At 43.3% G+C, this 13,594-nt stretch overlaps 1 protein-coding gene across 2 annotated transcripts in view; it reads left to right on the forward strand.

Annotated features, from left to right (window-relative positions):
- Window positions 1–12,600, forward strand: part of SLC9A7 (solute carrier family 9 member A7) — a 130,313-nt gene extending 117,713 nt beyond the window's left edge. For both annotated transcript variants that reach the window (XM_058659038.1, XM_058659039.1), the window contains 2 exons: window positions 701–806; window positions 6,630–12,600. In XM_058659038.1, coding sequence (XP_058515021.1) covers window positions 701–806; window positions 6,630–6,878 — 355 coding nt within the window. In that variant the 3' untranslated portion in view covers window positions 6,879–12,600. The remainder of the gene's footprint in view (window positions 1–700; window positions 807–6,629) is intronic.
- The last annotated feature ends 994 nt before the right edge of the window (window positions 12,601–13,594 follow it).

The following is a 13,594-nucleotide window of genomic DNA, read 5'->3' on the forward strand; positions in this document are numbered from 1 at the left end:
CAGCTCTGTCATAGTGCAGGGTGCTTCCCACACAGGTTTTTTCCATGTATCAAAAGAGCTACATAAAAGAGCTCCATAGTATCAAAAGAGTATCAAAAAGAGCTCTATAGAAGCTCCTGGTTATTGCAAAGGTGCTGTCCAACTCATGCATTCCTGTGCTGTGCCTGTGGGTGGAGGGGTTCAGCATGGATACCTACAGAGAACAGGCCACAGGTGACCCAGGGCACAGTCCCCCTCTCTGGCTGTTTGTAACTGAGGAACCGGTTGCATGTCAAAGCTAAGATACTCATTCACATCCAAGCCACCAAGTCGGAAGGGCATTCTGATGAATTGACTGTGAGGGGTCATCCAAAGGTTCATGGAAAGCACATACAACATGGACACTATACAAGGCTTTCAAATAATTTTTGCATCAGAATTGACTTCTCCCTTGATTCTTTTTTTTTCCCCCATGAACTTTGGGTTCCTCTGGATTCACCATCCTGGGAATTAACAGCTGCCACTTGAGGCCAGTAAAGGAGAGTGTAACCTTTGATACAGACTGGTCCTCGTTACACATGTTTCCTGTTACTGAAAAACCGAGCAAAGATGCTTTTCTGTAGGTAGAATGTTGGATAATTTTCTCTTTGGTATTTTCCAACACAGGTTGTTGCATGTGTGATTTCTTTGCAGCCATCTTCCTTAATTCACCTTTTAAAAGTTACTTGAAGCCCATCCTCACTCACAGTGGCCCACCTCTAACCACCACTCTTCCTGCCTGGTGTGGCTTGCTAGCTCGGTGCCTGACCAGCCCCCAGGTGTATGATGTAAGTACCACATGTTGGGGGCTCTCCTGCTCACCAGACCAGGGAATGGAGTCTCTTACCTTGGAAGAAGAACTCTCATCGCACACATACCCGCACATCCACAGATTTGGCTTTCCTTAATAAGATGATTAGAAATGGCCAGATGGCCTACACTTATATATTGTACAGTGACACTGAAACTTATTCCCAGGGTTACGGGACTCCTCATTGGCAGCTATAGTTGTAATGGAAAGAAATCTGGATTTGCAATCAGATGCTATACTGGCATCCAAGACCTAGTGGGCCATTGCAGTGCTCTGTACCTCAGGTTTCTAATCTGCACAGTGGACCTAATAGTATGGGCTGGTTGTGAGCATTAAATGGCAGAGTATGTACACTGTGAACTAAGCTTTTTGGCATTGTAAAATTCCTTATGTAAGTAGTTTGCTCATGTTAGTGTAGTCAGGTGCTTTGCATTTTCAGATTCTAGAAATGGACGTAGCTCAATGTTAAAAGGGTCCCCATACTGATAGACTGCGGAGCTCCTGGTGTTGAATGCAGCAGGAGGAGGAGAGGTCAGAGGTCTCTCCTCCTCCCCAGCTCTCCTACCCATCCTGATTATCTTGTCATGAACGTGATCATTAGATCTTAGCAAAAATAACTTCTGAAATCTGTATACAGCTCCCCAGCTCACAAAAGGCTGGCCTCGTTCTCTTGGCTGCAGTTTGGCTAAACAGCTGGTGCAGTGGTGCAGATGAGAAATGTGGGTCTTGTTGCTGTTGTGAGCAGCCCGTGGACCCATGACAGAGCTAAGACCATTGTACAGCTATCTAGCTAAGTAACTGATAGCCTGCGATTGACTTGGCCAGTGACGAGCAAGCAGAATGGAAAGCCCGGATGAAAGAGAGAGAGAGAACGGGTGAGTTCTAATGGGATGCAGTTAGGAAAGGTCATGCACACACAGATGCTACTGAGGGCGAAAGGACATGGGTAGTCTAACCAGCTGTGAGCACGGGGAGAGGTGGGAAGAGCAGTCCCATCAGGGCTCCCATGATGTGAGGATGTGCCACCTTAAGGCGCATGCTCTTCCTCCAAGAGCAGGGATTAAAACTGCCAAGTTGCCCTGTGTCCTAAATGCCAGCTCTCCCCTGACAGTGCCCCACTGCTTTGCAGTGGTGGGGTCTAGCAAAGAGTAAGCTCTGTGTGTCTGTCACTGCAGCATCTGCAAGGACCCCCTCAGAGGGTGATGAACATTGAAAAGGCCTGGGGGGCAGCAATGAAAGTTTACACTTGCAAGCCCAGCTGAGCTGCTAAGCTCTTTCGCCCAGGGAGAGTAGTTTTGCCCAGTAAAGAAAATGCAGATCTGCCAGGGCATGTTCACTGCATGTGCCAGAGAACAGCATTTCCATTGCCTTCTTTTAAAGACATTTGAAACTTCCGGCATCCCTAGTGGTTAACACACTAACTAACTGTTGTAACTACTGGTGTCATAACAGAATGCTGAGGATCAACTCCCAGCACTGCCTCCTGCTTCCAGCTTCCCGCCCAGGCATACCCTGGGAGGGAGCCATGGATGCCTTAAGTAATAGAGCTCCTGCACCCCAGGTGGGCAACCTGGATTGAATTCTGGGTTGGTTCCTTGCTTTGGTTCCCCTCAGTGCTGGGGTGGGCATTTGGAGAGTGAGCCAGTAGGTAGAAGTAGTCTCTTTCCCTATTTTTAAAGTAATGCAATTGCTGTTCTACTTGTGGCAAACTGTTTTTAAGTTAAAAAAAAAAAGTGGGGGGATAGTAAAAACAATTCCATTTCCCTAGAACTGTGCATGAAATGATTTTGAATGCAGGTGGTATGTTTTTAATGTTTTATCTGTCATCCTGATTACCATTTATGTCAGAAATATTTAAGCCAGCGCATACAAAGTTAGCCTTATAATTTTTGCTGCTGTTCTTTTAAACTTGCTTAAAGGGAGGTGTCTTGACTTACACGCTGAGTGGTTTGTTGGTCCTTCTGTCTCCAGTGGCAGTTGGGACATTTGGATACATCATCAGACACTGCCACCCTCCTGCTGACAAAATGCCAACTGATTACACATTTCCATCGGGCATTGTTTCTGGGTTGGCATTTTTTTTTTTTTTGGCCTTCTAGTTTCAATCTCTTTTGAACATTTTGTAGAACTTACTTATGTCTGAATGAGGGTCACTTTCCAAGCCTATGTATTCCTAAGATGACTAACCCACTATAAAAACTTTATTAAACCCTCATCTAACCTGGAGTTTACTAATAATTTCCTCGCTCCTCGATCAGGGATTTACCTGGACATGTTTGGACTCAGCCTAAAGTCGGTACACTTGTAATCGCTTGAAAGTGCTGCCCTCACCCATCCAAGGAACTCTGTTCAGAGCTTGCTTCTGCAATCACATTTGGGCTATGGACTCCCAGCAGTGAGTTGGGAATCACCTCCATGCTGCTGCAGCTGTGAACTAGCAGCCTACCCTGGGTCTCGGGCCAGCTCTGGGCCTGCTGCTGAGGTGTGGGAGCAAAGGGTGTTTGAAAATGATCAAGTTGAGGGTTAAAGGGGCTCAGCTATAGAGTGGAGTGCTGGGTAAGAGTCTCAGACTGGGCACCATCCAGGGCTGTTTGACACGTATGTGATTCGTACTCCTCATCTTGTACTTTGCTAGATTTATTTGGAGGGATCTGAAATAAAAGTCAAGTGTTCATTATTTCCCAGCAACTCTAAGCCACTTTGGTTTGGTATCCACCTAGAAAGTAGTATGCTTCCACTTATTAGGATGATCTCTAGTTATTTAAAATATACATATCCCCACACACTGATATTTACATGGATTTTCAGGGGCATTTCAGTGGATTTTGCACAAACCAGATGCATCAGGGTATTTTAAATCATTCATGGAGCTTGGCATCAGAAGAGAAACTCAGGGCTGGCATTTAGCCTAGTGATTATAATGACAGTTAAACTGTCTGTATCCCACATCAGAGTGTCCAGGATTTGATACACAGTTCAGTCTGACTCCTACCTCTACTAATGCAGACTGGGGGGCAGTAATAGGGATGGCTTAAATGATCATCTTCTGACCACCCCGTGGGAGACCTAGGTAGGGTTCCCAACTCCCACTTCAGTCCCAGTGCATGCGCGAGTCCTGGATGGTTCTGGCTAGAGGCAGCATAGGACTTCAGATAACCTGGGACATTTGAGGGGTAAACTAGCAGATGGAAAACTCAACCCCTTCCTCATGTGTCTCTGAGATAAACTAAGAATTTTGTAAAGATAAGTTTATTTTGGTGTAGAAGCATTTTCAAATCCATGCACATGCACACAAAGTTTTCAGAAATGTGTTTGTGCAAACCCCCACAACTGTGCCTGAATTTTTACATCTTTGCATCAAAAATCACTACTTTTAATTCCATTTTGCTTGACCTGTGGGAAGTAGCTTGGTGTAATTATGCAGAACTTCAGCTTATCAGGCCTGTGTTGACCTGTTGAGTCTAACATCTAGAATTTTAGGGCATGAGTTGATCTCATCACCTGCAGGAAATGTTCCTAAAGTGTTTATGTGGAGATTCTTATCCACCAGATTTTCCTGGTTCCTTGTTTTTAAATGACATATCTTCGGGTGCTGAATCTAGGTTTGTTAGTTTTGTAAAAGGAACGGGTCGACATCCAGCCTTGCTTTCTCCTGGCAGTGAATGTTGCCTGTATTTCCCTCTCCGAGAAACCAGAGCAGACCACTCAGTACACATCCAGGGTGCTTTGGTGTCCTTCCTCCTATTTATGGAATTCCTTTTCACCTGCAGGTAGTCATCTATGCCTCCATGGCCCCAAACCTTGAAGCAGTAAATTACCTGTCAGGACTGGCTCCTAGAAAATCGAGAGCTGAAAGCTCTCTCCAGGAGATATTTTGACTGAGATAAACAAAAACAGGATTTAGCACATGCCTCAACATGGCAACTGAGGCATGCTAAGACAGAGAAGCAGGACTTGCTGGGAATTGGAAACTCAGATGGGGCACATGATGTCATTTGTTGTTAAAATGATCATGGACCAGATACTGGTTCAGTTCTCCTGAAACACGAAGAAGAGGCAGTTTGGGAGTGAGGAGCAAGTTGCAGAACTCTGCTCTAGATACCCACATGAGACTAGGGCCTTGTTTCATTGTCCACCTGCCCCCTGTCTTATCGTAGTGGAGATTTGAGGTAGCAAGGAAGAGGGCTTATGTGTATTCTTGCTAAGAATGCTGGAGAACTGATTGAGTGCAGTCACACTGTGGGCTATGTGTGGAACAGTTGACATCATTGAGAAACAATGCAGAAAACAAGCATGTGCTTGTCATTGTACACAGAGATGAACTGGGACAGAAGCAGTCAGGGAAAGCGAACCCAGAAGTCCTCCCTACGGGCACACATTTACCACACATCCATTCAACACCTACTAGGAGGACCCCCAGGAGAGGAGAAAGTCACTGCACTTTGGTGCTTTGTCATCTTGCTGTGGAGTAGCACTAATTGCAGGAAACTGCTCATGGCCTTGGACAGTGTAACTGAGCAGAAGCTTTGAGGTGTTTGTAGTGGGAGGAGGTCTTGTCTCTAGAGAGAGGTACAGGATTGACAGGAGACAGTAAAGAAGGGAGCAGTTTACCCAGTGTGTTGATGCTATGAGTTAGGCATTTGAGAGAGTGGTTCACAGTGTTTGACATAAGTCAGTGCAGCAGGGGAAGGGAGGGGAGAACTCTTCCCTCATTTTGCTTATTATTAAACTCACTGGAGGGTGAAAAGTTCTGCCTGGCCTCCCAATGTTTCCTGGCACTCACTCCACACCAGCTGGTCCTTTCGAGTGACTGTCACATTGCTGATGCCTTGCCTGTGACCACAACAGTGGCCTAGCCTGAGATACCCTCCAGGCCTTTCCCTGACATAGTGAATTTTCATAGTCTCTGTGGGCAAAACCAGTCTAGACACAGCATGCATTCAAACTTTGCCTCTTAGCCACTGGGCAACCTCAGACACATCCTGTAGATTCTGGTAGTTCAGGTTTCAGCTCTCGTGATGAATGTTCACACTCTTGCGGGAGGGTGGCATTAGGGGGTGGCAAATCAGATGAAAACTCAGTGAAGTCCAGGCAGGCATATAATAGATGCTCAATATAAGGTGTTGTCCTCTCTCTCACTTACTTCAAATGTAAATGAGATTCAGGATGACTTGTGTAGGGCAGGAGGCTCGCCCAGTAGAGACAGTACCCACAGCCTACTGGCAGCATATGCTCAGTGACCCAAGCCCTTCCTTGCTTTATGGGACAGGAAACTGAAAACCCACGCAGGTTTCTCTTCTTCCTTTTGTCACTAATAAGGAGCTGTCAGACATTTCAAATCAGATTTTTAAGAAATGTATTTATTTGTTTGGAAGGTAGAACTACAGAGAAAGGGAGAGACCAAAACAGCAAATGAGAGAGCATGTAAGTGAGAGAGAGCGCTTCCATCTGCTGGTTCACTCCCTAGATTGTTGCAGTGGCCAGCACCGGGCCAGGATAAAGCCAGGACCTTCATGCTAGTCTCCCACATGGGTGCAGGGCTTGCCCTTGGGTCATCTTCTGCAGCTTTTGCAGGCACATTAGCAGAACTGTGTGCTGGTATTCTATGTCCTGGTTTTGGCAAGGGCACCTTGTACTGAATAAATACCACCCTATGTTTCACATCTAGTTACCACACTAGAGGCTCCAGGTAGACAAGATTTCACCATCCCAGGCTTTCAGATGAAGGGTTTGGGTTGGGGGTTGGTGCCCATCCTGAAGACACCAGTCTCTTATTTTTGTTGTTGATTGCACTTTTCAGAACCAAGAGCCACTGAGAGAGGAAGACTCTGATTTCATCCTGACCGAGGGTGACCTCACCTTGACCTATGGGGACAGCACAGTGACTGCAAATGGCTCCTCAGGGTCCCATGCAACCTGTACGAGTCTTGAGGGACGAAGAACCAAGAGCAATTCAGAAGAAGTGCTGGAGAGAGACCTGGGAATGGGAGACCAGAAGGCTTCGAGCCGGGGCACTCGCCTCGTGTTTCCAATGGGGGATAACGCGTGACATCTCCCCCTACTCTACCCCCAAACCCAGAAGCAATAGGGTAGGCCCCCAGTGGGGTGAGGATGACCGTAAGCCCTTGTGCCATTTGAGGTGGGGGCATGGACTGGATAGAAATAACGCTTCTGTCTTATTGGGGTTTGAAGCAATCTTAAAATTCATCCCAAAACACAGATGGTAAAGCTAAAGTGTCTCTAAATTCAGACAAAAGCAGCCCTAGTCCCACTTTTTTACCTAATAGTGCACTGTTTCAGACTTAAACACACAAAAATTAGCATGCTTTAGTGTTCTCTCCATTCATCCGCCTGCAGCATCAGAGCAAGGTAGAGCAGGCGTTGGGACTCCTCCCACGGAGGCCTTATGTCCAGACGCAGCAGTGCTAAGCCAGCCAGCACCAAGAATAGCAAGTTACAGAAGAACAGGCTAGAAGGAAGGCTGCAAAAGGAAGGAACATGAGATTGCATCCTGTGGGACGATGGGAAACTGGTGTTACATGGGACAGAAAATGTAAAAAGGCAATTTGAGTGGAAACCCCAGTGATGAAAGCTGCGTGACTACACCCTCATCTTCACTTTTTATGCTACTTGTGTTTCTTCTAGACAAGAGTAGAATGTATATCCATGAACTTTTCAACATGAGGGAAAGAAATACAGTTCTTTCTCTAGAAATTTCCATGAAGTTACTGAAATCATTCAAACCAAAGGCAAATAGTGTTATACTGTTGTTGTTTTAAATAATTTCAGGACAAGGAGGCATTTAGAAACTGATGATGATATCATAAGATTCACTCAACTTTTGAGAGCTACTGTATGAGCAGGTTGCCTGGGAAACAGTTACTAGGACCAAGATGTCTACTGGGGGTTTAGAAATAACTTTAAAAAATTGTAGGTTGCTTTTATCTGGGAAGGAGAAGGCAGCAAGCAACCTAAGAGGCAATTCACTAGTACTTACAGGAAAAGTGATCTTAGTGCAAAAAAATTAAACTGAAAAGAAGATAGGAGATAGTTGTCCAAAAACTGAGTAGAATCGCAAAGTCTCAGCTGATACTTGCATGAAATTTCATGAGCACCTAAGGAATCAGGGGCAAGTCAATGGAACTTTCAGCATTGGTCAACCCAGTGGAAGATTCTATTATCTAGAAGCTAAAGAGCCCATGAGTGCCAAGCAGAGAGGGATCATTTTCTTTGGCATCTGGGGAGACTATTATATCAGCTTAAAAAGTGGGGGATTGTTTGAAATTTAGGTTTTTAGTTTGGATCTTTGTGGGTGAGCTGTTCTACCTACCCACCTCTGTAGCAGGGGAAATACTGAGAAAACTCTTGCAAAATATCTGAGGTTTTCTCCATGTCTCTGTGCTTAAATGCTAGCATTTTTGGCAGTGCAATTTCTACAGAATGTTTTGATGACATATGGGTATTTTTCTTCTTAGGCCAGATAAAATAGTGTCCCCAATCTAGAACTCTTGTCATGAAATCAGCTGTTTAACTTTCTTAACTCACAGTTTAAATGGTCCCCTTTTAAATAAGACATTGCTTCAGAAGTTTTTGGTTGAACCAGTCATTTGTGTGGATCAAGAAAGATATATTTGATGAGGCTGAGCCATATGAAATTAGATAGTCAACCATTTTTAAAAGCCAGGAAGGGCAATTTCATATGGCTTAATATAATGCAGCCAAATAGATTTTATTCATCCTTTCCTAAGTTCATTTTGAGTTAATGGCCGTATGTGGGCTTTGTACACTTGAAAGCAGCTCAACAACATACCTAACCCATATAGCACCATGGTTACAAGGCAAATGAATGATTGAAGAAGATCTAAGGCCCAAAGCTGGAGAAAGAGCTTGTTTAGAGATCCGCAGTAAAGAAAACTATTGTCTTGGGGTGGTTGTCGGCAGCAGCTATTAAGCTTGGCTAGAGGCTGGAAATGGCTCTGGGTGCTCATGCAAGAACCAGCACTAGAGTCCTTGAGTTATCTCAGAAATGACAGTCATGCTGTACACACAGGTGAGGTTGTTTGCTTGCAGAGATGGGGGATAAACTGGTGAACTCTTTATAAGACCTTATTTTTTCTGTTGCTTCCTTTAGGAGGGGAGGAGTTAGCAGAAAATTCCTGGGGATGGTTCTTGAAAACAGCCAATGTGATAGGATATAACCTACCTTCATTCGCCTCAACGCTTTGTGGTCCTTTGGGTTTTCTAGGGAGCGTTAGGTAGATCATGAGAAATCAAGTTCTTGGGGAAGAAAAATAACCATGGCGTGTCCCATCCTAGTCTTAGATCAATCTGTATTTTCTCCCAAAGGGTCTTGTGGTCTTCATTGCAAGCATTTGACTCTCACTTAAATAGAAGCAAAAGATTTACCAAGACCAAATCCAGGGTTGTAATCATTTAATTGGTTCATTTATTCAGTGGGTAAGTCACTATGACCTATGGTCCTAATTTTTGTTTACAAGATGCAGAGAATGACCTTGAACTTACCTGGGATCCTAGGAAGGTAAATCCATTCATGAAAATAGTTCCACATCTAGAAGCAGTATGCTTAGATAACTAGGGGACCACAAAGCCCAGACACCCATCCAACTCATGGCTTTCTGCTGTTAATCCAGCATAAAACCAGAATGAAACTGTTGGATAATGATGCATCCAACTAAAAGCAAAGTTCTTCTAAGAGTAAGCCTCTGCCAACTTTTATACATACTTGTTAATCCAAGTTGAGAGGGGTGGCATTTCAGCAGAGCAGAGAACATCTGATTGGCTGTATAGTAAGATCACTTGACTAGTCCCCCTCTTCCTGCAAAAATAAAGTGAGGGCCATCCCATCAGAGATTTGGATTCAGTGACATTTTGTGGTGGGATCTGGCATCCATGCTTGCTTCTGCAATCTCAAGAGTGGAGTTGTTAGCCTAGGGTGTGCACGGGGTACCAATGAGAACCTTATTTAAAGGCGTGACCTAGCCAGTTAAGGTTGCTTTTTTCTTAAATTGCTAGCCCTGTGGAACACACTGGGTTAATAATACAGTCAGGTTAATAATACAGTCTTCACAGCGGTGAGCATTTCATGTTATCTTTGCAAAACCTAAGAACATACTCCATAAATTGCAACTAAAAGGATCACATTTGAAAACCTTAGATCCTTCAGGGGAGACAAGGGTGATTTATGTATGGGTAGAATTCCAAGACTGTCATCTACATTCCCATTTGTGGGGAAGAAAAGGAGATTTTTGTCTCAACTGAGCTGTGATATAAAAAAAGTTTTCTGGGAAGCTGACTTTTAAATTTAACCTGGAATTAAATTAATAGTCCCTCATGTGAACTTTCTTTGGCTTGGCCCCAGGCCTGAACTGCATTGGTCAGGAAGGAGGGGGAAGGCAATGCTTACTGCTGGAATGGAGTGTAAGATCTTGCTCATTTTACAGTGGTAGCAGTAGCATATTCTATTTGGAAACTTCCAGGAAACCTCAAATTTTCTCAGAGAACAAACTTTGGAGTTTAAATGAGGCTGCCTTTCTTCCTGTCAAGCAAGTCCAGAAAAGGCATATGGAATATCTCTGGCCACCCAGGTTACTCATTGGGGTGACTAGATAGGTAAGCGATTCATAAATCATAGCCAAAAATCGCACTGTGACATCAGACATCTCTCATCAAGCACACAGCAGGGAGCTCTACATTTAGGCTATGTTCTCTAGACCCAAAAATATCCTGTGTGAATTGGTTAGTGAATCAAACCCTGTAGAAAACATGCAAGACTTGGTCTCAGCTGTTCATGGACATCTCAGTCCTGGGCAAAGAATTAATATTCCTTCCACACTAGAGGTTTATTTCCATGTTACCCCTTCACAGACTCTTTCTCTCTTTGTGTCTGCAATGGAAATTCATGTGACCATGTCAGATATTTAATGTGAACTAATAATACTCAAATATAGAAACACTAGCCCTTAGAGAAGATGCGCCCCAGGGCAATTAAGCGACTCCACTCACCAATGGCGAGACTCATCCACTTACAAGCATAGCCTGTGGCCACTGTGAGTTATAACAGGTCTATCAGAAGGATAATTCTACCATCTGCCCTAAATGTTATCTGGAATGGAAGCTGCTGGCAAGTCAGCTGGCTGACCTAATGAGTATCTGACTTACTCTACTTTAAAAGTGGAGTACTGACGAGTGTCACGCCTGCCTTTTGTTGTTGAATCTGTAAGTTAGTTAGTATAGAAACTCTGTCACATATGTTAGACTGTAATCATTAATGGTCTCTTTAAGTGAAATTCTGGCTCACCAATGTCAGTTGCTGTATTTTGTTACGCTAAGTTGAAGGAATCTAGTGGCCAACAGTTGTAGTTAGAAACAACTCATCTCAATGCTGCTTTCATCACTTGGTACTTGAAAGGAACTTTCCCCCCATTTAAAACCTATTGAGAATATATAAATACTATGAAAATCAATACTAGTGTTTCCAACTAGGAAAAGCAAGTAGACTCTTGACAGTCCTGTCAAACAAGAAGACCTAGAAGCTAGAAGTAGGCACTTTCCCCCAATCTTGATTTTCATATTTTTTAAATTAATAAACATGTCTTGTCACCCAGTGCTAGCAAAAATTGTAAAGAACAAAACCAAAGTTTTTGATGTTAGTTTTATTTTCATAAGCAGGGTATGCTTGTACTGTGACCATGTCCTATATGGAACCATGGACAGTGAATTTTCTGCCACTCAAGCCTTGGAGAGGTTGAAAAGTGTGTCTGCTGTATCACCTTTTAAAAAGGTCTGAGGCAGGCAGGAGAGCACAAAGCAGAAATCACCTCATTCCAATGGCCACCTTGACAAAGGCCAATGTCAAGTTCAACTCTTGGCCAGTGGAAAAATTGTCTGAGCCTATATATGTGGAAGGAACTTGGATAGAAATGGACTTGTAAACTGTATGAAGAACTCCATATCTGATATCTCAAGCACTTTTTAAAAAGTTAGAATCCAGGTGTTGTTGGGTGACCAACTGGACATTTGGGTGCAGACTTTTATTGCACTTATTCCAGTTGCAAGCTTTGGAGAAGCAGAGGAATAATCTTCGGTTAGATGGGTGTTAAGTCTATTGGTTTAGGGTGTACTGCTGAAATCATTCAGTGTGAATAAGGTCGGCTCCTCCTATGTTTATTATTATTCTAACATAAATGTCTGGCATTTCTTACTTGGTAAAATTTACTATGTCTGTGAAAAGTGATGAATTGGGAAGGCCATCAAAATTCATTTACAAGCTGAAATGCAATTTTTAGAAAATAGGATAGAATGGATTTAACATGGAATGACTTGACCTTCTGGGGAACTTTTTATAGACAGCTTACATGTTGTACTTGGGGAGGGGGGAAATTTTGTTTTCTGTTTCCACTCAACAGTAGCCAACTGGTGGTTTTATAAAATTAACATTATAGCATGTTGTATAAATAAACATGTTATATAAAATGACATTGAAGTATGTTGTAACTGTGAAAAATTAAAGACTTGGAATAATCTGCAACTTTTATGTGCAATAAGGAACACTGCAGTAGGCCCCCAAAGTGCTATTTCTCCCTAGTATTTGACTTAATGTTTGCCTTGTGTCTGTGTTTGCATTGCTGTTGTAGAGCTAGCCACATGTTTTCCTGCCCTTTGCTGATATTTAACATGTTTTCTTGAAGCTTGGTTTTGGTTTTTGTTCTTTTTTTATATATAAAATTCAAAATAAAAAAGATGGACGCTGAGCTAATCTGACTTTGTACTTGCTGATCCTATTCCTAGCCTGTTTCTTTTTCCCCAAAAGAGGCTCCTTTCTACATGGAACCTGTTCTTCTCCCAGCTTCATGTAGACCAGGACTTGGCAAACCGCAGGCAGCCCCTGGCCCCTGTACCAAATCCAGCCCACTCACTGCCTGGTTTTTGTAAATAGTGTTTTACCAAGGGAGAGTAGGCTCATTCAGTTTTGTATCATTTTCTGTGAGTTTCCTGCTACAACAAGGAGCTGAGGAGTTGCCATCAACATTCCCAGTGCCCATAAAGCACAAACTATCTATTTGCTGGTGCTTTTCAGGGAAAATTTGTGCTAACTCCTGAGCTAAATGCTTGAAGAAACTCAGATTACAAATAAGCTATAAAAATCATGGCAACAGGTCTTTGAGATTTGTTTTTCAAATATGCCTTAAGATTCAAAACAATTATTTATTTGTGGCCTTTGCCAGTGATTGGTGCAGCCCTGTAACGGTCTAACAGCAGGCTTTGAGTGTAGAACCCTGAGAAGTGATGGCATCATCATGTTATTAGATTGAGGCAGGTGGATTTGATTTTAAAGGTTAATTCCTAGATTATTCCAGGAAAATCGCTAAAATTTCTCATGCTTAAAATACAGTCTCCTTCATGGTTTTCATAGTCTTTTGTTAGTAGACTAGCTTTTACCTGAACAATGCAGTGGGATTACATCATAAAATCTGCTTCCAAACAAAACAGATAATGCCATTTACTATAATTATCAAAAACCAGCTAGAACAATTTAAAAGCAAGCATTGATTGAATTCATTAGGATTCTCTTAACACATGAAGAAAGATTACTTTGTATCTACTGGTGCAGGCATCGGCCAGAGTAAGGGCAGGTGCAGCATCAGCTGGAGAGTGCTGCAGCTCCCTCTGGTGTGAGGGCCCAGCGTGTATTGGGCAGGGCTGGGCTGGGCCACAGTACCTGCTGCTTTGCAGAGAGAGGAAGGA

This window comes from Ochotona princeps, chromosome X, assembly GCF_030435755.1.
Source record: "Ochotona princeps isolate mOchPri1 chromosome X, mOchPri1.hap1, whole genome shotgun sequence".
Lineage (NCBI taxonomy): Eukaryota > Metazoa > Chordata > Mammalia > Lagomorpha > Ochotonidae > Ochotona > Ochotona princeps.